This window comes from Heloderma suspectum, chromosome 4 (assembly GCF_057233095.1).
Source record: "Heloderma suspectum isolate Gila_16-S chromosome 4, 16-S_ref, whole genome shotgun sequence".
NCBI classification, from domain to species: domain Eukaryota; kingdom Metazoa; phylum Chordata; class Lepidosauria; order Squamata; family Helodermatidae; genus Heloderma; species Heloderma suspectum.
In genome coordinates, this window is record NC_139461.1 from 16,234,871 (window position 1) to 16,258,237 (window position 23,367).

General features: G+C 47.8%; 2 protein-coding genes across 2 annotated transcripts in view; both read left to right on the forward strand.

Annotated features, from left to right (window-relative positions):
* LOC146346573 (uncharacterized) overlaps window positions 1-4,598 on the forward strand; it is a 407,876-nt gene extending 403,278 nt beyond the window's left edge. The window contains exon 2 of the mRNA XM_084848736.1: window positions 2,590-4,598. Coding sequence (XP_084704862.1) covers window positions 2,675-3,592 — 918 coding nt within the window. The 5' untranslated portion in view covers window positions 2,590-2,674 and the 3' untranslated portion in view covers window positions 3,593-4,598. The remainder of the gene's footprint in view (window positions 1-2,589) is intronic.
* LOC146346576 (uncharacterized) overlaps window positions 497-23,367 on the forward strand; it is a 78,216-nt gene continuing 55,345 nt past the window's right edge. Inside the window, exon 1 of the mRNA XM_084848735.1 lies at window positions 497-2,299. Coding sequence (XP_084704861.1) covers window positions 1,235-2,299 — 1,065 coding nt within the window. The 5' untranslated portion in view covers window positions 497-1,234. The remainder of the gene's footprint in view (window positions 2,300-23,367) is intronic.

Here is a 23,367-nt window from a genome sequence, read left to right on the forward strand (position 1 = left end):
TACGTAAATATTTACGTAGGCTATGATGGCAAAAATAAAGGGGAATGCAAATAGCGTAGCGGGTGCTATTTGCGTCCCTTTTTGATTCACCGTTTTAGCCTATGTAAATATTTACGTAGGCTAAAATGGCGAATCAAAAAGGGACACAAATAGCACCCGCTACGCTATTTGCGTTCCCCTTTATTTTTGCCATCATAGTCTACGTAAATATTTACGTAGACTAAGATGGGCAAAAATAAGGAACACAAATGGTGGCGGCCATAGCTGCCGCCATTTGCATACACTATTTGTTTTTGTTTTTTTTAACCCAGCCATGATAGGCTACGTAAATCTTTACGTAGCCTATCACGTTGTGTTTTTTTTTTTACAAGACAAGACTGCAAATGGCAGCAGCGACAGCCGGTCAGAAGACCAGCTGCCGCCACCGACGAAGCCGCCGCCGGAGCTGCTGCTGCCCAGAACATCCGCCCCAGATAAGTCTCATCCCGGGGGGGCAGGGGGCAGGGGGGCAGGCCGTTCTGCCACAGATTTTGGGGGGCCGAATGCACCGGCATTCGGCCTCACCGAGATCCATGCCAGAATTCTCTGACATCCCTAATAACTGGACAGGTTCCTAACAAGTCAGGCAGTCCCTCGGATAGCCGAACCCTAAGCTGTCAAAGGCTTCAAAGATTGAAACAACACCTTGCATTAAGTCCAGAAAGCAACTGGCAACCAGAGCACATCTGTCAATATATCATGACTTAGCCTTACTGCCTGATGCTCTGCAATGCCAGGTGCTCTGCAATGCCAGGTCTGTTACCCAGAAAACCTCCCTCATCCATGCCATGATCCTGGATGAGGGTGCAGACCTGGCATGTATTACGGAGACCTGGCTGGCCGAGGCTGCTGCTCCAACCCTTGCAGCCATGTGTCCAGCTGGATTTTCGTATGCACAGCAGCCGAGGGCTGGGGATCGGGGAGGGGGAGTGGCTGTTATCTACCGAGAGTCCTTGGTCTTCACCAGACCCCCTCTCCGGGAGACCAAGGTTGCTGAGTGCATGTACTGGAGGTTGGTCCCGAAGGGCAGTCTGGGGATTCTGCTCGTGTACCGTCCACCCCGCTGCACGACTGACTCCCTGGCCAAGGTGCTTGAGGTGGTCTCTGATGTGCGTGTACAGTCCCCTAACTTACTGGTGTTGGGGACTTCAACGTACATTTGGAGGCCATCCTCACAGAAGCACCTCGGGACTTCATGGAAACCATGGCCTCCTGGGAGCTGCACCATATTCTAACTGGGCCCACCCATGTAGCCGGTCATGCACTAGACCTTGTGTTTGTTTCTGGAGAAGTGGGGAGTGATCTGGAAGTCGGGGGTATATCCACCACCCTCTTGTCATGGTCAAATCACTATCTGGTGACGTTGGACTTCTCAGTTCCACAACCCCTCTGCCGGGGTGGAGGACCCATTAAAATGGTCTGCCCCAGGCGTCTTATGGATCCAAATGGATTCCTGAATCTGCTTGGGGATTCTCTGGGGCATGCCAACGGCCACTCGGTCGAGACCCTGGTGGGTGGCTGGAATGCCGCAATCACTGGGGCATTAGATCAGGTGGCTCCGAAACGCCCTCTCCCCCTGAACAGGGCTCGGCCTGCACCATGGTTCAATCCGCGGTTACGAGCTCTGAAACAGGAGGTGAGACGGCTAGAGCGCCGGTGGCGGAAGTCTCGCTCCAAAGACGATCAGACACGGGCTAGAGCTGTATCTTCAGCCTATCATGTGGCGGTGAAGGCAGCAAAAAAGGAATATTATGCTGCCTCCATCGCGTCTGCAGAGTGCTGTCCCAGGAGGCTGTTCCAAGTGGTCCGGAGCCTGGTCGGTCCTGTGGCTCCGGAACCACTGGAGCATTCTAAGGCCTCCTGTGAGGCCTTGGCAAGGCACTTTGCAGATAAAATTGATCAGATTAGGTGTGTTACTCTGCACGCTGTGGATACAGTTAGTGAGCAAGAGGCAGCCTGTGGCAAACCGGTTTTGTGGGATTGGTTCCAGCTTCTTCCTCCTGATGAAGTGGACAAGGTGCTTTCATCTGTGAGGCCGACCACCTGCTTACTTGATCCTTGCCCATCTTGGCTCATTATGACCTGCAGAAAGAGACTGGGTGAGGGGATCAAGGCGGTGGTGAACGCCTCCCTTGAGGAGGGAGTGATGCCATCAGCCCTCAAGGAGGCAGTGATAAGATTGCTCTTAAAGAAGCCCTACTTGGATCCTCAAGTTCTGAACAACTTTCGCCCAGTCTTAAATCTGCCATTTTTGGGCAAGGTGATTGAGTGGGTGGTGGCGGTGCAGTTGAAGGCACACTTGGAAGAAACTGATTATCTAGACCCATTTCAGTCAGGCTTCAGGCCTGGGCATGGGACACAAACGGCCTTGGTCGCCTTGGTGGATGATATGAGGAGGGCTCTGGATAGGGGTGAATGCTCTTTCCTTGTTCTCCTCGACCTCTCAGCGGCTTTCGATACAGTTGACCACGGTATCCTCCTGGACCGCCTGGAGGGGTTGGGCATTGGGGACACCGTATTGCGGTGGTTCCGGTCCTTCCTCTCCGGCAGGTATCAGAGGGTAGCACTGGGAGAGGAGGTTTCGGACCCGTGGCCACTCACATGTGGGGTGCCACAGGGTTCCATCCTCTCCCCGATGCTATTTAACATCTATGTGAAGCCGCTGGGGGCTATCATCAGGAGGTTTGGGGTGCAGTGTCATCAATATGTGGATGACACGCAGCTCTACCTCTCGTTTAAATCTTCACCAAGGTTGGCCGTAGAATCCCTGTCCAAATGTCTGGAGATGGTGAGTGGCTGGATGGGGAGGAATAGGCTGAAGCTGAACCCTGACAAGACCGAGGTACTTTTGGTGGGAGACAAGAGGAGGCTGGGGGATGTTGACCTGGTGTTGAATGGGGTACGGCTACCCTTGAAAGACCAGGTCTGCAGCCTAGCGGTCATTTTGGACTCCCAGCTGTCCATGGAGGCTCAGGTGTCAGCTGTGAGCCGGCCAGCGCTGTATCAACTCCATCTGATATGGAGGCTGTGCCCCTTCCTTCCCGACCATCTGCTCCCATCGGTAGTACATGCCCTGGTCTCCTCTCGTTTAGACTACTGTAATGCGCTCTACGTGGGGTTACCCTTGAAGACGGTTTGGAAACTGCAGCTGGTACAGAACGCGGCGGCTTGCCTGATTAAAGGCAGCCGCCGGCGAGATCACATCACTCCAGTGCTGAAGGAGTTGCACTGGTTACCAGTTGTTTTCCGGGCCAAATTCAAGGTGTTGGTTTTGACCTTTAAAACCCTATATGGTTCCAGCCCAGCCTATCTTAAGGAGCGCCTCCATCAGCACCGGACAAGCCGCTTAACAAGATCAGCCTCGGATGGCCTTCTCTCTGTCCCATCAGCCAGGACAGCTAGACTGGTGGGGACGAGGGAGAGGGCCTTTTCTGTGTTGTCCCCCACTCTGTGGAACTCCCTCCCTAGGGAACTCCGTCATGCCCCCTCTTTAATGAGCTTCCGTCATGCATTAAAAACGAGGCTGTTCAGGCAGGCATTTGGGGTGGGTTAGGGTGTTTTAGAAAATGTTTTTATTGTAGAATTTTATTGTTTTAAACTATTTTTATTGTATGTTGTACATCACCCAGAGTGGCTGGCTGACCAGCCAGATGGGCGGTTAATAAATTTAATAATAAATAAATAAATGATAATAATCTGAATGTGCATGAACTCACCAGCTGATTTGGTCATAAAGAGAGTTCATGAAAACTGAACTTTGGTCAGCTGGATTAGTCTGCGCAGCAGAGCAGCCATGAGTAAAAAAGGCACAGCCAGGCCTGGAATGCGATGAACCTCTGTGCACTGAGCTGACAGGAGCTTTAACGGAAATGTGAAGAACAGTATATGTAAAATAGTAGTGTTGGCAGGGGGAAGTAGGTCAGCAGGTTTGGAGGGGAGGGGAAAATGGGGATTGTGGGTTCATGTAGAATGTTAGACTAGATCCAGGTTCTAGTCCCAACCGAGCCATGAAGATCACAGGTAACGTTGGGCTGGTCACTGATTCTCATCCTAACCTATCTCACAGGGTTGTTGAGTGAGTATTTCAAGTGAGTATTTCGTACTTCCCTAAAAACATCAAAACATCTTACAATAAAATGTCAGTTACGATAAAAAGTGAGATACATTTGGTGACAAAGAGACCTGCAAGTTGAATCAGGGATAGGACAGCAGTTACCAACTGAAATTAGCTAAAGGCAAAGCAAAAAATTGGATTTATATAAACAATGGCATGTTTTTATTTTGTATGCAAATCAGGGATGTACGTCCGCAGTAACACTTGTCAAAGCCTTTTCTCAGATCATGGAAAAATGACTAAATATAAAATACTGTTATGAAGAACCAGGAAGAAACTCTCCAGGCACCAAATGGATTCCATCCATGTTTTTTCTTGTAAAGTAAAGGGAAAACATATGTTAAATATCGTAAACTCTGTCAAGAAATAGAGTTAATTTTGAGGCAATTTTGGTTATTTGTTTGTTTGTCTTTGTATATGGAAATTAATAAAAGAGGAAAAGGAACAGGGCAAAGGTGTACGAAACTTATTCCATCATAGTTTAAGCAAAGAGCTATGGGCACTTCTGCAAGCAAAACTATAATCTGTTTTGCATTTCCACATTCGGTAATGAGAATGTAAATCTTGCAAAGGCAGGAATGCAAAACCAATTTAAAAAATGGCTCTTTCTTGCCGTTTGGAGAACTGAAGAGGCTGAAAGTAGGGGTGTACGGATTCCCCACCATCTGTTCCAGTGGGGAATCCGTGGGGGGGAGGCAATCTGTTTCTCCCCTCCCCCTGGAATTCTCCAGAGCAGTTCCGCTCTGCTCGGATTCTGGGGGGGGGACTGGCTTGGGGGCACTTACCTTCCCTCCTGCCAGCAAGAGCCCTGCCGATTGCCATGTCTTAAAAAAAAAAAAAAAAGCGATCGGGAGGATGTGCCCATAGACTTAGATGCAAAATAGAGCTGTGAATCTTGCATATAAGCCTATGGACACATAGACTTATACGCAAGATTCACAGGTCTATTTTGTGTATAAGTCTATGCGTACATCCTGCCAATCACCATTTTTTTTTTTTTTTTAAGAAAAGACATGGAGATCAGCAGGGACAGGGAGGAGGCGAACGCCTCTGGCTAGCAAGAAGCAGCTGAGTGCCGTTCCACCTCCAGTCCTCCTGGAGTGGAGGTAAGGGGTCCTGATCCTCTGCAGATTCCTGAGGCTGAATTTCAAAGAATCCAGCCTCATTTGAATCCGCAGTGGATTTCTCTGACAAAAGAGAAAAAAAGGCACCTTTTGTGTAGGGATGGACAGGACACTTACCTTCCATTCCATTCTGTTTCTGCGGTGGGGGGGAGGCGCTCTGTCCCTCCCCCTAGAATCCTCGACAGCGGGGGAGGTGATCTGGTCCTCCCCCCTGGAATCCTGCCCGGCCAGTTCCGCTCCCCAGCCAAGCCACGGAGCCGCCGGCCGGCTCCGGCCGCCCACAGCCAGACATCCGGCCGCTGGGCAGCCCTGCAGGGACGCAAATGGCGGCTGTCGTAGACGCCACAATTTGTGTCCCTGTATTTAGCCGTGATAGGCTATGTAAATACTTACGTAGCCTATCACGGCAGGGGGGGGGGAAAAACAGCGTACATAAATGGCGGTAGCTGCCGCCATTTGCGTACGCTAGGTTTTTTCCCCCTGCCGTGATAGGCTACGTAAATACTTACATAGCCTATCACAGCCTCCACAGGGATGCAAATGGCATCCCTGCATTAGCCGTGATAGGCTATGTAAGTATTTACATAGCCTATCACGGCTATGAAGAGGAGGAAGTGAATAGCAGCCGCAGGATGGCAGCCATTCTCAAAGCAGCGTGGACGGGAGCAGCTGAGTGCTCCGTTTCGCGCACCTTTTGTGAGTTGGGGACGGCGGGGACTTCATCCTGCGCGCCTTTCGTGGTTTGCGGGGGGCAGGGGCTTCGTTCCGCAATGGATTTCGGGGGCTGAATGCACTGGCATTCGGCCTCACCGAGATCTGTCGTGGAATTCTCTGACATCTCTACTTTTGTTTGCTGTTTGTCCTAACAGTCAAAGCTCAACTAGAGCTGTTAGTCTGCCTGGACTCTGACCTGAATTAATTGGGAGTTTGTTTGCCCTTCTTGGTACAGGGAGACACTTTCAGACTGCAGCCCAAAACTGGAATGGCCTATCTTTTGCTACAACTGGGAACATTTCTAATTACATATGGGACTACCCTAGACCCAGGAGCTGTCTTCACGAGCAATCTGGTGTGAAGTTACTGCAGTCTGAAGTTGTTCACGACAGATGACATCATCACCTATCCACTGCCAACCATCCACTTTCCTCTTGAAAAGCCACATTGTCTGAAACTCCTTTCACTCTGACTTTTTGTTTTTTTTTTACTGCAAGCTGCTCCCTGGCCATTTTACCATAGTGTGCTATGCCCCCCACCCCCTCATTCACTCCTGGGTATGCCTCTGTGACCTGGAAGTGATGTGGTCAAGGGGGTGGGACACCCCATTCCCTCTTGTTTCCCAATCAAAGTAGTTTTTCCCATATACCCCCTTCTGTGCCTGTTCACTCGTAAGTAAGAAATAAATATTTGCTCTCCCACAGTGAATCTTTAACATATTCCAATTCTGGATGGAACTCTCCATAAAGCAACCCTTGTGTACATGTTTACTCGTAAGTAAGAAATCTCGCTCCCCCTGCAGTGAATCTTTAACAGATCTCAATGTATGTGGAGCCACGGTTAAAGCATTTAAAAGGTTAAAGGCAAACTTTAGTAATTTGCCCTAAAACACCCTTTCTCTTCTCTGTGAAATCACTATCTCGATGCTGTGCTTGTTTGATATTCTGCAATTCCTCTGTTCTGTAAAATCTCAGTAGTGATCATTCGAGAGCACAGGAGGTTTTCATCTACTTGCAAGAAGGGAGAAGGAGAAAGGGAATGTAGAAAAGGGGGTTGGAAGCAATAATTCTGCAGTAGAGTGCTGGAATGGGGCGAAATTGGGGGGTGGTCAGCTTTCGTGGGAAGCCTTCAGATGCTGCACTCCAGAATCAGGGATTTCAGCTTCTCAAGGCAAAAGTGCACACGCTGGGGGAAAGAGGAGGGAGATACTGTAGTAGCAGGAGGGAGCCTTCAGAAACTGGAATATGTTGCTCTCCATTCATAATAAGGTAGTAGCAGGGAGGAGCCAGGTGTGTGTGTGTGTGTGTGTGTGTGTGTCATTGGTTGAGCAGCACCTGCCAGTCTGATGACCTTCAGTTCTACCCCCCCCCCATCCCAACTGGAAGTATATTCCTTTAGAGTGCTTTGTGACCCCCAAAAACCAGTTTTTAAAGGGAATGTACGTTCGGCTTTTCCTACTTTGTGTGTCCCTGATGGACCAAAGCCAAATCCAGATAATCTTCCAGTGAATTTCTCATTCTGGTGTTGTCATGAAGATTCCCCCCCCCCCCGCCCCAGCTCTCGATTCTCAGGTGCCATCTGTGGCCATGAACACCATTCGCAACTACACCTGGCCTGACAGCTAAGTCCCACTCCTGGGTACCAAGGTTCTGATGGCTACCATAATACACACCTTGCTTAACCTCCTGCAATATGCTTCCCAGATGTAACATCATCATCATTTTCAGTTCTATACTGTCCCATGGCCAAAGCTCTCTGGACAGTTTACAACAATCCAGCCATGGTGGCAACCATCTCCCCCCAGCCCCGTCCCCCATACACCGACATCATATGGAAAGAAGACGGCTACTGACATACAGGTGTATTAAAAATGTTTACTGATATTGTTTTTAGCTGTTTAAATTGTTTGTTTTTAATTTTGTATGTTAAAAAAATGTTAGACTATTTGTATGACAATGTTGGATTGCTGTACAATCCTGTTCTTGTGTTTCTTATTAATTGTTGTGAACCACCCAGAGAGCTTTTGCTATGGGGTGTTATAGAAATGAAATCATGATGGTGATGGTGATGGTGATGAAGAAGAAGAAGAAGAAGAAGAAGGAGAAGGAGAAGGAGAAGGAGAAGGAGAAGGAGAAGGAGAAGGAGAAGGAGAAGGAGAAGAAGAAGAAGAAGAAGAAGAAGAAGAAGAAGAAGAAGAAGAAGAAGAAGAAGAAGAAATATTTTGTTTGTTTTCCATAGAAGGATCAAGTAGGGATGGCACTTCAAGTTCATCTTCCCAGGGGTTTCATGAAATGTTATTATTTTATTTATTTATTTCATTTACAATGTTTATATGCTCCTCCACACCAACGATTGGAGGTAAACAAATAAACAAACTAATAAAATGTCTATCAGTCAAGTACGAAATGGACATGGATCACATTCTGTCTGTCCCGTCCATCGCTTTTGTCCACAGCAGGAACAAGCTGTGCACAGCAAAAACGTAGTTAGAATTACCTTGGGAATCAATCAATAAACATAGAGTGAAGTCCAGAGAATTTCATTTCAAGATAAAGCTGATCTGCTTAATGCTTAATCTTATTAACTCGGAGAAATCAAGAATTCCCATTGGCTAGCATGCACCCATAGCTGGGCTTCACGGGGTACATAGAATAATATAAGGTTAAGATCATGGACCACAAATTTACTTCATCATGATAGTTTGATAAAAAGCACACTCTGCACATGTTCATTTTGTCCATTCCCTGAGCATGTGCAGAGTGTGCTTTTTATTCAAGCAAAGAGAAGGTTGCTGATCTTTCCCTTCATGCTGCATTTGTACAAGTGAAGTGTGACTGCTTCAGAAAGAACTTTCCATTATACTGTCTCTTTTTCATGAGTTTCATAACAGAAGTGTGGTGTAGCAGTTGGAGGCCAGCCCAATGTCAACCAGTGAGATAACTAACAAGAGGATTGATCATGAGCTGGATGTGGAAATACAAAGCTGAGCTAGGGGCAAGTGGGGAGCTGACATGTGTAGGAGTAAGTCGCATTGAACTCAGTAAGACTTACTTCTGAGTAGACATGCACAGAGTTGGTTCTCCTCTCCATTTTAGCCTCACAACGTCAACAACAATGCTGGATGTGGAAATATAAAGCTTAGCAGGGAGAATAATACCTTGTGCAGGGCTCCAGGACCAGCATGGTCATTTTAAAAGCATGGTCATTTTTGGCTTCGATCCCGCCACCCCTCTGGACTGCCCCTTCTGGGGGAGGTAGACCTTCCCCTGTCACCCCCTTCTGGTGCCACCAAACACCTGGGTGAGCGAGGAGGGTTGGTCTCCCAGGCAACCCTTATCCCCTTGCTGAGCCGCACAACCCATTCAGAGGGCCTCAGGCGTCACCTGTCACCATAAGATGCCTCCGCATGCACACCATCCCTAATCTCTTTCTGCTTTTGCCGGTCCTAGCCTCCAACTGAAATGTGACCAATGAGAGATTGGACCGTATTCGCCTACTGGACGCACCCTAGCCCCAATAACAGTGTGAAGTAGGAAAAAAGACACACATTTTTTTTGCCTACTTCACACAGCCAATTGAACTGTGAGTCAAAAATTCCTACATGGCTCCCAAAAGGGCAACCGGTATAAACCCACACTGCTTAAGGGAGGGCGGGAGGGAGCCGGGAGAGTTGATTTGGGAGGGGTGCAGAGCTTAAGAGGGCTCTGCTGACCCCTCCCCTGCCTGGTGGTGCCATGGGGGAGCACCCAATAGGCAGCAGCCACCTCTTCTCATGCCCCCTGCCTGCAACGCCCCCCCCCTTTGCCAGACAAGCTAGCGCCGGGGTTAGGGCATTTCTCGGAATTAGCTGTGATAAGGATGAAGCCAAGGGGCAACGAGCAGCATAATTAGCTAGATGAAGTGATGCTGAAGGTGGAGGAGAAAGTGAATGTGAAGGAGAGAGAGACAGCAGTGTGGACCTGGGCTGGGACACCTTGAGTAAAACAGAGCTCATGCTCAGTGATGACAAAAGGTCACCCCAATCTAAGTACAAAGGGAGCCTGTCAGGAGTTGTCTGCCTAGTAACCTGGTGTCCGACAGATGAGGCCTTGCAAAGGCCTCCATCCAAGTCTGGTACAAGCACCACTGCTTGATTGGAGGGCAGAGGAAAGCCCCCCCCCCCCCGTTGCCTTGGTGGTGGTGCCTGGAGCCAAAGTGGCTCCTCCTTATGGATAGACAGACTCACCCATGCCCACCCTCGGCGGGCACTGGCAGAGACATTGTCGACTCCCGTCTCTGCTTGCGCCCCACGAGAGCTTCAGCACAGCCAGTCAAGTGCCTGATGAAGCTGCAGGGCTGCCCATCCTCCCTAGCAAGCCACCATGGTGTGCAACAATGGCTGCTCATGCACTCCAGGCAGGTAATGTTGCATACCGGGTGGCCACAAAGGCCCCTTTTATGCAATGCCGCGCAACATCGAGTGCTCCGTTCTCACCTGCAATGTTGTGTGAATGGGGCCTTTCCAGCACCAAGTACACAATGGTACCTACTTGGAACTGGCCAAGCAGTCACTGCTGTTTACTCCGGAGGCTTGTTAGGGAGGATGGGCAGCTGCCAGGCCCTTCCTGAGCTGTGGGGAGCTCACTGAGTGGGCTCCAGGATGGTGGGCAAGGGGGAGTACGTTGGATTCCACACACACACACACATCCCGCGGACTCTCACAACTTCCCTACTCCTACTTGAAAAATAGAGAAGATCGCTGAACTCTTAGTAGTCAGGAACCCTCTCTCCAATCCAGTAGTTTACTGATAGACCCCTGTCTACTTTCTGCCAACCCCTGATGTGTACATTTTTTGTAAAAAAAAAATTGGACGCCTTTTTCTCCCATTGAGTAAAATGCAGTTGTGCACATTTTTTTTTAAATGAACACATTTTTTATCCACATTTTTAAAATTCATTTCTCAAATGTGTGTTTGCTGTTGCACGACAAACTTGGAAATGTGTGAAATTCTGACCACAGATTGTGTTTGAGTCTGTGTTCAGTTTCTGTGGTGAAAATCAGATACATTCCATTCAACAACAGTAAAAAGACAATACTAAATTAATTGATTGATTAACTAATTAACAATTATGTGACGTTTCAAGACACAGAAAACCAGTTGCCTCAAGAGGCCGCTTCACTCTGCCTCATGGTACGGCCAGCCCTGAGTCTCAGTGTAAGGAGCCTCCGTCTGTCTTTGGCTCCTTTCAAAATCATCTCTCTCTCTCTCTCTCTCTCCCTCCACTGTTTTGTTTTTTGATATCAGATTTTTATGGTAATACAGGTTGTGCTCATCTCTGTGTGTGCATGTGATACTTTCTGAATCAGTAAACCATATTTAGGCCAGGAAGCTCCACAGAAATGCTAACTAAGACTGCACCCCAATACATACCCATGGATATCTGGTTTGTAATTTAAAGCAAACTTACCTAATTTCATACTTTTGAACCAATATGTGAACCAAAACCACAGCTATCCTTTGAAATGCACCCTTCTCCAAAGCCATATAACAGTATGCACACTAGTGAAAATAATGTTCAAAATGCACTTCATTAGGAACATGGATTGCAAAACTGTGTCTGTTTAGAAAAGTGGCACACAAAGATCCATGTACTAGGAGAAATGTACAAAAATGCAACTGCATCTTCATGCAACCATTTTTTTAAAAATCACAAAGTTTGGGATGAACTGAATTTATGACTGGAAATCGAGATATGGGCAGAAAGCAAAACTGACCTATTTGTCCATCCCGACTTCCTCACAGTTTGGTTGGGTCCCACTTCTAGCTGCTTGGAATGCCTGGCGCAGCTGCTGCTGAGTGCCTTGCAAAAGCCCATGGGAAGACTGAGGCATGCCGATCCACTGTCCCCACATTGGATGCTCTATGGGGAAAAAAAGATGGCTGCTCCCATGTGTACCTGGAAGTCACCATCTGGAAGTAACCAACCTGGGAGTAACCTGGAAGTAACCATCTGGAAGTAACCAATGTGTTCCATGTGTACCTGGAAGTAAGCATCTGGAAGGAACCAACTTGTGTACCTGGAAGTAACCGTCTGGAAGTAACCAACATGGAAGTAACCATCTCCCAACCCCACCTTCAACACAGTATATACATTTTATAAATACATAAAAGTTTTTCATTTCATTTCATTTATTAAATTACTATACCGCCCCATCCCCTTCATGGATCACTGCCTTGTTGTGGCAAAGGGGCTTGCACAACTCAGTGAAGATATAAGCAATGCCATGCAGGGCCACCCAAGATGGACAGGTCATGGCAGGGAGTTCTGACAAAATGTGGTCCACTGGAGAAGGAAATGGCAACCCACTCCAGTATTCTTGCCAAGAAAACCCCATGGAATGGAATGTATTACAAGGCTAAAAGATACGACGCTGCAAGATGAGCCCCTCAGGTCGGAAGGTGTCCAATATACTACTGGGGAAGAACAGAGGGAATTTCTAAGTAGTGCCAGAAAGAGTGAAGCGGCTGGGCCAAACCCGAAAGGACACTCAGCTGTGGATGTGTCTGGCAGTGAAAAGAAAATCCGATGCTGTAAAGAACAATATTGTTTAGGAACCTGGAATGTCAGATCAATGAATCAAGGTAAGCTGGAGCTGGTCAAACATGAGATGGCAAGATTGAACATAGACATCTTGGGAATCAGTGAACTAAAATGGGCAAGCATGGGCAAATTTAATTCAGGTGACCATCATATCTACTACTGTGGGCAAGAATCCCTTAGAAGAAATGGAGTAGCACTCATAGTCAACAAAAGGGTGGGAAAAGCAGTACTGGGGTACAATCTCAAAAACGATAGAGTGATCTCAGTACGAATCCAAGGCAAACCATTCAACATCACAGTAATTCAAATCTATGCCCCAACCACTGAGGCTGAAGAAGCTGAGGTTGATCGGTTCTATGAAGACCTACAACACCTTCTAGAACTAACACCAAAAAAAGATGTCCTCTTCATCATAAGGGATTGGAATGCTAAAGTAGGAAGTCAAGAAATCACTGGGATAACAGGCAGGCATGGCCTTGGTGTACAAAAGGAAGCAGGACAAAGGCTAATAGAGTTTTGCCAAGAGAACACGCTGATCATAGCAAACACGCTTTTCCAACAGCACAAGAGCCGACTCTACACATGGACATCACCAGATGGTCAATATCAAATCAGATTGATTATGTACTTTGCAGCCAAAGATGGAGAAGCTCTATACAGTCAGTAAAAACAAGACCTGGAGCTGACTGTGGCTCAGATCATGAGCTTCTTGTTGCAAAATTTCAGCTTAAATTGGAGAACATAGGGAAAACCACTAAACCATTCAGGTATGACCTAAATCATATCCCTTATGAATATACAGTGGAGGTGAGGAATAGATTTCAGGAATTAGACCTGATAGACAGAGTGCCTGAGGAACTATGGACGGAGGTCCGTAACATTGTTCAGGAGGCAGCAACTCAATCCATCCCAAAGAAAAAGAAATGCAAGAAAGCAAAGTGGCTGTCTGATGAGGCTTTACAAGTAGCTGAGGAAAGAAGGGAAGTGAAAAGCAATGGAGAAAGGGGAAGATATATCCAACTGAATGCAGAGTTCCAGAGAATAGCAAGGAGAGACAAGAAGGCCTTCTTAAATGAACAATGCAAAGAAATTGAGGAAAACAACAGAATGGGAAAGACTAGAGATCTCTTCAAGAAAATCGGAGATCTCAAGGGAACGTTTTGTGCAAAGACGGGCATGATAAAGGACAAGGAAGGCAAGGGACCTAACAGAAGCAGATGAGATTAAGAAGAGGTGGAAATAATACATAGAAGAACTATACAGGAAAGATCTGAATGTCCCTGATAGCCATGAGAGTGCAGTCACTGAACTTGAGCCTGACATCCTCGAGAGTGAAGTCAAGTGGGCCTTAGGAAGCATTAGTAACAACAAAGCTAGCGGAGATGACAGTATTCCAGCTGAGCTATTTTAAACCCTCAAAGATGATGCTGTTAAAGTTCTGCACTCAATATGCCAACAAATTTGGAAGACTCAACGGTGGCCACAAGACTGGAAAAGGTCAGTTTACATTCCTATTCCAAAGAAGGGCAATGCCAAAGAGTGTTCAAACTACCATACAATTGTGCTCATTTCACATGCCAGCAGGGTTATGATCAAAATCCTGCAAGCTAGGCTTTAGCACTATGCGAACCAAGAACTACCGGAAGTACAAGCGGGGTTTCCAAGGGGCAGAGGAACTAGAGATCAAATCACCAACTTTCGCTGGATCATGGAGAAAGCAAGAGAATTCCAGAAAAATGTATATTTCTGCTTCATTGACTACGGTAAAGCCTTTGATTGTGTGGATCACAACAAACTGTGGCAAATTCTGAAAGAGATGGGAGTACCAGACCACCTTACCTGTCTCCTGAGAAACCTGTATGAGGGTCAAGAAGCAACAGTAAGAACCAGACATGGAACAACTGATTGTTTGAAATTGGGAAAGGAGTACGACAAGGCTGCATATTGTCGCCCTACATATTTAACTTATATGCAGAGCACATTATGAGAAACGCCCGGTTGGATGAATCACAGGTCAGAATTAAAATTGCCAGGAGAATAGGGATGGCGGAGAATTTCTCCATGAATCTTCGGGAGGCCGAGTGCCGATGCATTCGGCCCCTCGAAAGTGTTGGGGAAAATCTCCGATGGCCCGCCGCCCCCCTCCGGGATGGGACTTACCTTCGGCGAATGTCCCTCTCGGTGGCGGGTCTTTAATTAAGAACCATTAAAATTCTTTAATTAAGAACCATTAAAATACATATATAAAGTACAAAAACCATTCACATCGGGATATAAAACAGATAGCATACACAACAACAAGAGCATATATCCAAAGCAGTATAAAGCTATCAGGCAGAGGCAATCCAGGAGCTGATCAAAAAGACTTCTTATATCCTGCCAAATGCATGAGAGTAGGCAGTTTTAAGCTAACACCAAAAAGGTGACAATGTTAGTGCCAGGAAGGTCTCATCAGGGAGATTATTCCATAAATGGGGGGCCACCATGGAGAGGAGCTCTCCCTTGTTGCCACCCTCCAAGCCTCCCTTGGAGGAGGCATCCAGAGGATGGCCTTGGATGAACAGTGTAGTATACAGCTTGGTTCAAGCTGGGGGAGACATTCTGTCAGGTATTCCAGACGAATGAATGTGCAAACCAAAACTCAGCTATTCTTCCAGATGTGCTCTTCTCTGAACTTTGTAAGGTGGCCCTCCAATCAAAACTTTAGGAAGATTGCTTCCAAAGAAATGCATGCATTAGAAGAAAGTTTTCATGCAAACTTTAACCAAAGAAATATTCTTAATGTTCAGGACTGTATTGGACTGAGACTGGAAAATTCTCAAATTCTCCATTTGTTATGAACTGAATTTAAGATTGGAATACTGAGAATCTAAGAGAGACTGAAAATGACAGGTTCATCAAAAACAAAGCAAAAAAATTAAAGGCAGCCCACAGACCACCCCAAAGATAGATAGATAGATAGATAGATAGATAGATAGATAGATAGATAGATAGACAGAGATATAGATAGATTTTTTTTGTCAGCTTTTAAAAAGAATGTTGCACGTAGATGGGCCAGAATACTCTTTGTATCTGTCATGTACAAAATTGACACAGGTCACATTTAGAACATCCCTTCCACCCCGCCGCCATTGTACACTGGGGAACACTGTTAAAAATTGACTTAGAACTTAGTAAATAAAAGGGCAACAGAGTGAAGTTCAGAGAAGTTAATTTCTACCTGATAGGACGTGTAGATACTTAATGCCTAATCCTACTGACGCAGAGAAATCTAGGATTCCCATTGGTGAACTTGCGCCCATGGCTGGCCTTCCCAGTGTATATAAGTCTGTGATTCAGACCTTGGTCCATACATTCACTTCATCAGACTAATATCCAGAGGAGTTCTACCCACAGTTGGCTACTGCTATGGAGCCTCTGAGAACACTAACCATTTTCCTCCTGCTCTGTTTCACTTGCCTTCTTTTCCTTGCAGCCAGGAGCAGGAAGGCAGGGCATGGAAATCTTCCACCCGGTCCATTTGCTCTGCCCATCATAGGGAATGCTCTGCACCTAAAAACCAACAACTTGGCTGAGAAACTCTGCAAGGTAGGCTGAGGAATGCCATCCTCCACAGCTGTGACATGTGTTTGGGTATTATACGATGGCTAGTTTGTTTTCATTTGACTGTTTTGGCCAGACATAGTCCATTTTCAAAATGGATTTCATTTCACGCTCTTTGCAGATTTGTTTGTTTGTTTGTTTGTTTTTGACCCTGCCTTTCCCTTCCAAAAAGAGGTGTTCAGGGAGGCTTATTTCTTTATTTGTAGAGCCATCAGTATGTATGCTACTCTACAGGATGTACCTGGACAGGTCCCTGCCCCTAGGAGATTACAATCTCTAATTCGACTAGGGATGGCGGAGAAATCTGCCATGGACTCCAATGAGGCCGGATTCTAAAGAAGTCCCCCCAGAGTCCGTGGCGGAACGGACTACTCCCCCTGTTTTACGTAGCCTATCATGAAAAATATTTACATAGCCTATCACTGAAAAGCGCAGGGACACAAATCAGCTACGCCGGATGCCATTTGCGTTCGCAGTCCTGCAGCGGACACAAGTCCAGCTGCGGACAGACCCGGCCGGCGGCTCCGCAGACTCGCTGTGGAGTGGAGCCAGCCAGGGAGAATTCTGGGGGGAGGGACGGATCGCCTCCCCCCCCCGCGGATGCCCCCAGCGGACCGGTGAGTATGTTTCATATACCTCTAAATTCAACAGAGAGGAAACAACAGATGAAAGGGAGGAAACTGGAGATGGACATTAACAGGGAAGCACTAGGTGGTTGTTTCAGTTCTATCTGTTTCATTTATTTACAGAAGGGCATAGGGACCAGGGGACTGTGCCAAAGACTTCATATAAAAGGTGGGTTTTCAGGAGGGATTGGGAAACATGGAAAATCATGTTAGGGATGTATGAAACACTTACCTGGTTTTGTCCAGGGACATCCACGGTGGGGGGAACACGCTCCATCCCTCCCCCCAAAATCCTCAACGGGAGGGGAGGCTATCCATTCCTCCCCCCCGGAATCCTGCCTGGCCAGCTCCGCTCCGTGGCCAGGCCGCAGAGCCACTGGCCAGGCCAACCCACAGCGGGGCCTCCAGCCGCTGCCGGGCTGCTGCGGACGCAAATGGCGTCCTGAGTAGGGCACGCCATTTGCGTCCCTATGGTAGCCCATGATAGGCTACATAAATATTTATGTAGCCTATCACGGGCTACCATAGGGAGGCAAATGGCGTCCCCTACTCAGGACACCATTTGCGTCCGCAGGAGCCTGGCAGCGGCTGGAGCCGCCGCCGCTGCCACCGCTGGAGCCACCGCCAGAGCCGAAGCCACAGCCGCCGCCTGGTAGGCTCCATTCCGGGGGGCTTTCGCGGGGTGGTGGGGCGGGTTGCTCCGTTCCACCACAGATTCCGGGGGGCCGAATTCACTGGAATTCGACCTCCCTGGGATCCGTGGCAGAATTCTCTAACATCACTACATATCTTATTCAAATGCTTTCAGTAGAGCACCTGATATTCCAACTGGAGAGAGCCCTTCTAAAACTTACTAGGGTAACTGACACTCACAAGAACATTGCCAAGAACTGACTGGAAAGATTTGGTGGTAGGATTTTTTTCTCTCCTGCTCTGCTCTGAGTATCCAGAGAAGAGTGTTGAGTGGTGCTTATTGATTAGGTTAATGTGGCCACAACTTTCAGGGATATGCAGGAATGATCAGGTAGGGATTTGGTCTGGTGAGCACCCCTAGGCACCTTTATGGTGAATGTCAACTCTTGGGATTTGCCAAGCGCATGTGGTCAGGTTACTGATTGCCTTTGGGGCTAACCTGCCCAAAGTTGTGGAGCTCCAGGAGGTGGTGATTTGGGAAAGCTCCCTACTCACCAATAAAGGTGTGGCTTCTGGGACCCATTGCTCCCCTCTCCCTGGGCAGGGGCAGGCTCACTTGAAGGATTTGCAGGCTACCTGCATGAAGGACCCTTACAAAGTTAGCTTGCCACACAGTCTGTCACCTCCACAGTAGGGATGTCCGAACATTTTGTTCTTGTTTGCGGATCCTGCAAACACATCCTGTTCACAACCCCGAATGCAAATGTGAGAAGGAGCAGAATGCTTGGGAAATTTTCACACGTTCCTTAAATTGTGTTCAGAAGTGCACAGGTGTGTGGCTGTCTACTTCCAAAAATGCATACTTGCACAGGTGAGTGCTTGTGTAAATGCAGATTCACCCCATGCATATTTTCACACTTTAGCTTATGGGTGGAAAGTGCACATTTTGGGTGTGCACTTTTAAAATGGACATTTTTCTTGATTTTTATTTAAAGCTCACTTTCAGGAATGTGGATGAGGGGAAATGAGCATCAAGGAGGAATTTGGGGAACCTCAGCAACCTCCAACATCACATGTTTCCTCATCCCTACTCTGCAGAGCCTGTGTAACGTTCAAGTCATGTGGCCCTCGTTCAAACCATTTACCTGTGTCTGTCCTCTGATAGAAAACAATGATGGCCATATACTGGCCCAGTTCACATGGCATCAGCTTGTGTATCTGTTTAATCAGGCCTCCTGAAAGTGGGAGCAGCTACAGCATACTAACCAAGGACCATCCATCCCTGGTTTCTTTAGAGTCGCATGTGCAAAATGTGATCATTGTCCTTCTGGGAAGAAATCTTAGCACAAGCCCCTTCCATCAGCAACTAGCACATGAAACTCCCTTCCCCCCCCAGCCCCAATTTATCACCACCCCCTCTGACAGTTCAATACCACACACACACACACACACACACACACTCACACGTAGATGGACAACGACAAGGTTTACTGTCCAGACTAACCGTAACTAAGAAAGGGATGGGGAGGAATGGGTAACCTAGATTGGGGGGAAAGCGTGAGGATTCAAAATGGTGAACTGGGCAGACAAGATGCATACAGAGGGATTTACACAAAGTACACCATTGCTGCACCATCCCTTTGCGGTACATCTGTGAGGAAGAAAACCGCTGCACTTGAAGAAACATGAGAGGATTCACGAGCCAAGACAGTTTCTTTAGTGCCCCTAAATGTTATCTAATTTGAGTACTGGATATTTGTCCAAACTCACAATGCCCTTTGGTGGGGAAGCTGGCTGGCTGATTCAAGTGCATTGGGAACTCAGACTTTCTGAGTCAGACTTTCTCCTCAGGAAAGAAACCCTGCTTCTACTAGTCTTCAACAGGGGACTAGGGATGTTAGAGAATTCTGCCACGAATCCCAGGAGGGCTGAATTCCAGTGAATTCAGCTCCCCAGAATCCATGGCGGAATGGAGCCCCCCACCCCTCCACCCTGCAAAAGCCTCGTGAAACGGAGCCTACCTGGCTGCAGCTCCAGCTGTGGCTTTGGCTCCAGCGGTGGCAGCAGCAGCTCCGGCTGCTGCTGGGCTGCTGCGGACGCAAATGGCATCCTGAGTAGGGGACGCCATTGGTGTCCCTATGGTAGCCCGTGATAGGCTACGTAAATATTTACGTAGCCTATCACAGCTAAAGCAGGGATGCAAATGGCCCCAAAATCCCCCCTGGCCTGCTCCACTCTGCAGTGAGTCCGTAGAGCCACCAGCCAGGCCCGTCCACAGCTGGACTTCCATCCACTGCCACACAAATGGCGTCCGGTGTAGCGGACGCCATTTGCATCCCTGCCCTTGGCAGTGATAAGCTATGAAAATATTTACGTAGCCTATCACAGCAAAGAACAGGGATGCAAATGGCATAGCGGACCAAAGGCACCGGACCCAGACCAGCTGATGCCAGGTAGGGTCCGTCCCAACCGGACTTCATGGGGGGGGGAGCAGTCCATTCCGCCACAGACTTCAGGGGGCCAGATTCTAAAGAATCGGGCCTCATTGGAGTCCGTGGTGGATTTCTCCACCATCACTAGTGTATGCTGGTGGCAAAAGAGGCTGCCTGGCCAACAGCCAGGACCCAGCTGGGATTCAGAACAATAACAAGGCCTCAGCAACAAGCCAGGGCCACAATGAAGCTCCACCAACAGCATTTTCTCTCCTTTTTTTCCTTTAGCATCCACAGAAGGCAGACTTCTCCTTGCTTCTCATTTATCCTCAGTCAGGGGTAGTTCTCTTCCCAGAGCTCTCAACCTCCCACCCTGAGCAATATTACAGGTTGATACTCCTTTATTAACCCCTTAGTTACTGAGGAGAACAGCAATGACAATTGGGGTCAATGGGCATATTTGGAGTTTTGAGTAAGTGCCAGGGACTCTCTCACAAAATGGCTGCATGGCCTGGCTTGCCCATTCTGCCAAAGTCACTATGGATGGTCAGAAAACATTTATTCCCCAGAAGCAAACTGGTGAGCCTAAAACAAGTGTCACTTGCCCAAACTCCTCAATAAAGGCAGAAGTCGAGTCTGAGTTCTGGAATACAAAACCAATTTTTTTTATGGTCCAGCATGCATGGCACCCATCGCAGCATGCATCCCACCATTCCAGTTAAAAACATCATGCTGGAAACCCCAGATGTACATTTTACCTTAATTTAGATACATTTTGCACTCAAGCAAAATTAGAACTATACAAAAATGGCCTCTTGACATTATCCACCCTAGCTGTTGGCAAAGAAATTGGGAGTACACTTTTGCCAAATTTCTCCAAGGGGAGGAAAAATTATCCACAGTTTCTCACAGGTAGGAATCACCAGTGGTGTTACTTTCCCTTAAGAGTTTCTGGGTGGGTTTCTGCACCACAGCATCAACTGGTTTGGCAAGCTGGCCCCCATTTGGCATCTACCACAATTCCTGTGTTAGGGGGAGAATGTGGACTCTAGCTCCAGGGGAAAGACGGAGCTAGTGCTGTGCCAAAACCTGTCCTCCAATTTCCTAAAAGTTCCCCCCACCCACCCCAAACGAAGAGGCTCCCATTGTTCTGCCTCATTCTCAGTATGTTTTATAGTGTATTGTGTGGTGTTTTGAGCTTACTGTGAGGTGACCAAGGGTGTTGTGTGTGTGTGTTTCTTTGTATTACACATCTCTCCATTGCTCTGCAGCCTCCCAGGCAGACTGTGCTTCCTCATCTGGAAATGTCCTATAGGAAGAATTCCCTCATGAAGTCTTCCCCTGGACTTTAATTGAAGTGTGGGAAGCCAACGGAGGTACAGGCTGCCATAGAGATGAGTGTACAGTGAGTGACACAACACTTGTGCACATGCCTTGGCTATTGCCCTTCTATGTCAGGTAAGCAGAAGAAACCCCAACCCAACCCATGATAATTTCTCCAGAAAATTATTCACCATTGCATTTCTTTTCAAAAGCAATTTCTTTCCTATATGATGAAATGAGAATGTTTAAAAAAAAATATGGGAGAAATTGTTGGCACTGCACTAATTAAATAGCAACACGGAAAGAGGAGAAATAAACACGAGCAATATGAACTCTGGTTTTTCTCTCACCTGAAAAAGCCAGAGTCATAAATAGGGATGTTGGAGAAATCCACAACGGAAGCAAAGGAGTTCGGAGATCCATGAATCCGATCAATGGATTCCTCAGTGGACTGGCTTTTCCTCTGTCATGCAGATTCTGCAGACTTGTGGACCAGTTATATTTTCCTGAATTTTGCCCAAATTTTGTTGCAGACAAATACTCAACATTTCATAACCTGACCCCAAATATGCATTTCCCCCATAGGCTAAAGTGCAAAAACACATGGTTAGGGGGAATTTCTGCATTTTAGCATATGCGAATGTGCAAATGCACATTTGTGCAAATTTGGAAACAAAAATGTTTGATTCTGTCACTGGGCAGACAATGGAATGAAAGGTGCCTGATCCATGAAACACAGACCAGAGTTCCTGTTTCTAACATAAGGAGTAACAAACAACTAGGGATGGCTGAGAATTTCTCCCCAAATCTTCAGGAGGCCGAATGCCAACGCATTCGGCCCCCCGAAATTGGTGGGGAAATTCTCCGCCGGCCCCCCGCCCCCCCCTGGGATGGGACTTACCGTGGCCGAATGTCCCTCTTGGCGGCGGGTCCCAGCGGCGGTTCAGCGGCACTTCGGCAGGGGCGGGGGCAGCGGCCGGTCTCCCGACCGGCTGCCGCTGCAGCCATTGCAAAAAAAAAGTGCGGTAAAAAAAAACACACACACACCCGTGATAGGCTACGTAATGATTTACGTAGCCTATCATGGCTAGATTTCCAAAGTCAGCCGTGATAGGCTACGTAAATCGTCACATAGCCTATCACGGGTGACGTTGGGGGGAAAAAAAGTGCGTACGCAAATGGCGGCGGCCCATGGGCGCTGCCATTTGCATTCCTTATTTTGGCACATCTAGTCTACGTAAAGATTTACGTAGACTACGGCGAAAATAAGGGAACGCTATTTGCGTTGCCCTTATTTTCGCCGTAGTCTACGTAAATCTTTACGTAGACTAGACGTGCCAAAATAAGGAACGCAAATGGCGGTTTTACATAGCCTATCATGGGAGCCGCCATTTGCGTACGTGCTGTTTGTTTGTTTTCCAAAGTCACCCATGATAGGCCACGTGATGATTTACATAGCCTATCATGGCTGACTTTGGAAATGTAGCCATGATAGGCTACGTAAATCGTTACGTAGCCTATCACGGGGGTGTGTGTGTGTGTATGTGTTTTACTTTTTTTTTCGAGGCCGGGTAGACGGGGTGCTTCTACCCGGCCTGAGTTTCGCCAGCGAGGGATGGGGCGCCTCCCCTCCGGCCTGAATTTCGGCTGGGCGAGGCGGCGTGCCTCCCCCCCCCTCGCCTGAACTTCGGGGGGAGAACCGAAGCGCCTCCCCCCCACTGCGAAGCAAGCTTCGAGAACAGGTAAGGGACTTTCATCCATCCCTACAAACAACTGATGGATGGTCCATGCTTAGGCTTATCATGATGTGCAAACTGGGCCAACTACCTCCAAGATCAACCAGCATGCCTTTGAATACCAGTTTCTAGGGAACAGCAGCATGAATCGGCTATTAGGTCTGCTTGGTCACTAGGGATGTTGGAGAATTCTGCGACGGACTCCAGTGAGGCTGGATTCTTTAGAATCTGCCCCCTCGTAATCCGTGGTGGAATGGCTTCCCCCCCGCCACCAGCCACCCATAACGGACCTACCTGGCGGCAGATGTGGAAGCGTCGGAAGTGGATGCGGCGGCGGATGAGGCGGCTCCGGCAGCTCTGGCTCGTCTTCTAGCTGCTGCGGCCTCAAATGGCATGCCTGCATTAGGCCATGATAGGCTATGTAAATACTTACATAGTCTA